The sequence below is a fragment of the Piliocolobus tephrosceles genome, unplaced genomic scaffold (genome assembly GCF_002776525.5).
Source record: "Piliocolobus tephrosceles isolate RC106 unplaced genomic scaffold, ASM277652v3 unscaffolded_14868, whole genome shotgun sequence".
Lineage (NCBI taxonomy): Eukaryota > Metazoa > Chordata > Mammalia > Primates > Cercopithecidae > Piliocolobus > Piliocolobus tephrosceles.
Genome location: NW_022296385.1, coordinates 1 through 3,107, shown reverse-complemented (window position 1 = coordinate 3,107; position 3,107 = coordinate 1). Strand labels below are relative to the sequence as shown.

Here is a 3,107-nt window from a genome sequence, read left to right as displayed (position 1 = left end):
ATTTGGTCGTTTTTTCAAAGTTTAAAAATTCATTAATTGTACATAATTTTTTTTTTTTATTATTGCACTTTTTTCTCTCTTTTAATATAAAGCAAGAATAGCACACTTTTTTACTTATGTTGTATTGATAGTTGACATATTTTTTTATATTATTGATAAGTGAACGTTGTAATGTTGATTTATTAAACAATGATAATGTAATCATATCATTTGGGGATGCGTCCTTATATTTGTCCATGTTATAGCTATTTCGTTTCCTTCGTTTTCTTTTTTTATTTTGTTTATGTATATGTATGTTTTCACATTTGTGTATAAATCTATTGCTATTTTTATATGCATACACATATCCACTTTTTATTTTTATTTTAATTATCTTCCTCTTTTTAAATAAATTGGAAAAGATACTTTTTTCTTTTTTTTTTTTATCATTTTCATTCTCTTTTAAAAACACAATGTCTTCATTTATTAATGGCTCATTTTTTGGTATATTTATCGAATTAATGTTATTGTTACTATGTACAATATTAAGTAGTTTGTTAAATTCGTAACATATGTTATCATTTTTTTTTGCTTCTACAGAGTTCAACTGCATGTTTTGTTTTTTTTTTTTTTTTTTTTTGGCATTAAAAAAAGGTAAAAAATATATGTGAAAAAAAAAAAAAAAAAAAGTGAGAAGCTAGAGTTAAGCTTTAGTTTATGTTTCGTTTCGAAGCGTGTTGTATGAGTAGTATACAACAGTAGTCTATGCGGATTGGTACATATATATATATATATATATATATATATATATGCATGTGTATACGTATGTATCTAATTGCAACTTAATCGGACAGAAGTGCGTAACTTTTATGCATACAACTGCATAATGCTTTGGTGTGCCCAAAAATATAATCTTTTTTTTTTTTTTTGAGGGAATGTATATGCTATATATTCTTAAAAAAAGGAAAAAACTAGACGAATAAATTCTACAAACACGTGTGATTGTATATGTTTTTATATTTATATAAATTATAGCGGATTCGTCAAATCGTCGTAAAAAATACTTTTCATTTGTGTAGAATATATAAAAATTATTATCTAATCAAATAAACCAATTTTATTTTAAATGTTTACATTATTAAATGATTTTTGTTTTTTTTTTTTTTTTTTTACTGTTCTTTTATTGTTAAAATGTTAAAACAAATGTATGGGTATGCGTATGTATATATATATATATATATATGTAAATAACTAAGGTCACACTTCTACATTATTTAAACTCATTTAAATTGTTATTCATACTTATTTTTTTTTTTTTTTTAAACACAATGAGAAAAAGGTATAAAAAAAAATTTAAGAAATCGTTTAGGTTTGGAGACTTGATCTTTTTATATCTGTTTTTTATTTTCTCATTATTTTTTTACCTTAACCTTTATTATTTTACTTTGCCCATCATATTATTATTTATTTTTATTCCATTTTATTTCTATTACTATTTTATTTTTATTACTATTTTATTTTTATTACTATTTTATTTTTATTACTATTTTATTATATTCTTACATGATATGACATATATACATGTTAATCCAATGGATAACAAAAATGGCGAAATAATTGTATCGATTCAATCCCAAGTGTTTGATGGGTTTTGTGGCAACAATGTTGGGACTTTTGTATTAAGAAGAAGAGGACATATACCTAAAATTTTAAACACAGTTCAATACTACTCCAAATACAAACATATAGGTGCTGAAATATCAAATGATACTTTAAAAAATATAATAAATGAATTCTGCAAAGATATTTTATTCGCCGACAATAGTAGTAATACCAACAATCATACTACAACAGTTATTACTGCCACCTCTACAACTAATACTAATCAAATATCATTTTTAACAGGATATATGAAAACATATGATTGTGTTGATATTGTTATGAATGCTATTGTAGAATTAAAAAAAAAAAAAAAAATAGAAAACATAATCACGAATAATGAAAATATAGAAAAAATACAAAATAAAGAAAAAGAACAAGTTGAGCTTTTAATTGAGAATATAATAAATTTAAACTACTTCTGGATATGTGACCCAGTAATGGGTGACAATGGAAGAGTATACGTAGATAGCGATGTCGTAAAAGCATATACAAAAGCCACTACTTATGCTGATATAATCACACCTAACCAATTTGAATTAGAACTACTATCAAATACTAAAATAAATAATGAAAAAGATGTTATAAAATCAATTGATCAATTATTAAATAATGGATCTAAAATTATAATAGTAACATCTGTCCGTTATTCTTTTGATGCTTCAAATTTATATTTATATGTTGGATTTTATAATAATAATAAAAAACTCATTTGTTTTAAATTTAAAATTCCACGCTGTGATATTGACATATGTGGTACTGGTGATTTGTTTACTTCGTTATTGCTATCTTTTATACTCAAACAAAAAGGAAATATTTTGAAAATAATTTCAAAGGTTTTGAATATAATGCAAGTAAGTAATTAATTAATTAAGAAAAAAAAAAAAAAAAAAAACAGTAGTTAAAATAAATGAAAAAATAGTTAAAAATGGAGTGAACGAATTTCATTTGTTTTGTTTTTGCCTATTGTACACTGATAAATTGTGCCTATATATATATATGTATACGTGTTAGTATATCTGTGCTAATATACGTACATTTGTTTATACCCGTGCTAATACGTATGTTTATGTACACCCATGCTAATATGTATGTTTGTGTATATCGTTTTTTCTTTTTATTTTTTTTCATCATGAAGTATATACTTTATCTACTTAAAATGTTTTATTATTTTATTTTTTTTTTTTTTTTAGCATGTCATAAAAAATAGTGTTGGTTCTATGGATTTGCGTATAATAGGTAATTTAAAAAAAATACATATATATATTTTTTTTTTTTGCCTCTTTTTTTTTTTTTTTTTTCATTACCATTACTTCTTTTTTTATTATTGCTATTTTTTTATTCATTATAATTGTATTTTTTTAGAAAATCAAGATATAATTGCTACTGATGGACTAATTGGGGATTTAATTAAGGAGGAACTCGTTTCTATATAAAATGCTTATTTTTTTTTTTTTTTTTTTTTTTTT

General features: G+C 22.4%; 1 protein-coding gene across 1 annotated transcript; it reads left to right on the top strand.

Annotated features, from left to right (window-relative positions):
* Positions 1-1,567: 1,567 nt before the first annotated feature.
* Positions 1,568-3,103, top strand: LOC111534088 (pyridoxal kinase-like). The gene is made up of 3 exons (XM_023200725.1): positions 1,568-2,492; positions 2,832-2,877; positions 3,004-3,103. Exons 1-3 carry the CDS (start codon positions 1,572-1,574, stop codon positions 3,072-3,074), a joined length of 1,038 nt encoding a protein of 345 aa, XP_023056493.1. The 5' UTR covers positions 1,568-1,571; the 3' UTR covers positions 3,075-3,103.
* The last annotated feature ends 4 nt before the right edge of the window (positions 3,104-3,107 follow it).

Excerpts from the sequence above, each read along its gene's own strand:
- LOC111534088 (XM_023200725.1), top strand. The coding sequence starts at position 1,572 with ATGGATAACAAAAATGGCGAAATAATTGTATCGATTCAATCCCAAGTG. Across the intron at positions 2,493-2,831 it reads AGGTTTTGAATATAATGCAA|CATGTCATAAAAAATAGTGT; the intron begins GTAAGTAATTAA and ends TTTTTTTTTTAG. Across the intron at positions 2,878-3,003 it reads TATGGATTTGCGTATAATAG|AAAATCAAGATATAATTGCT; the intron begins GTAATTTAAAAA and ends GTATTTTTTTAG.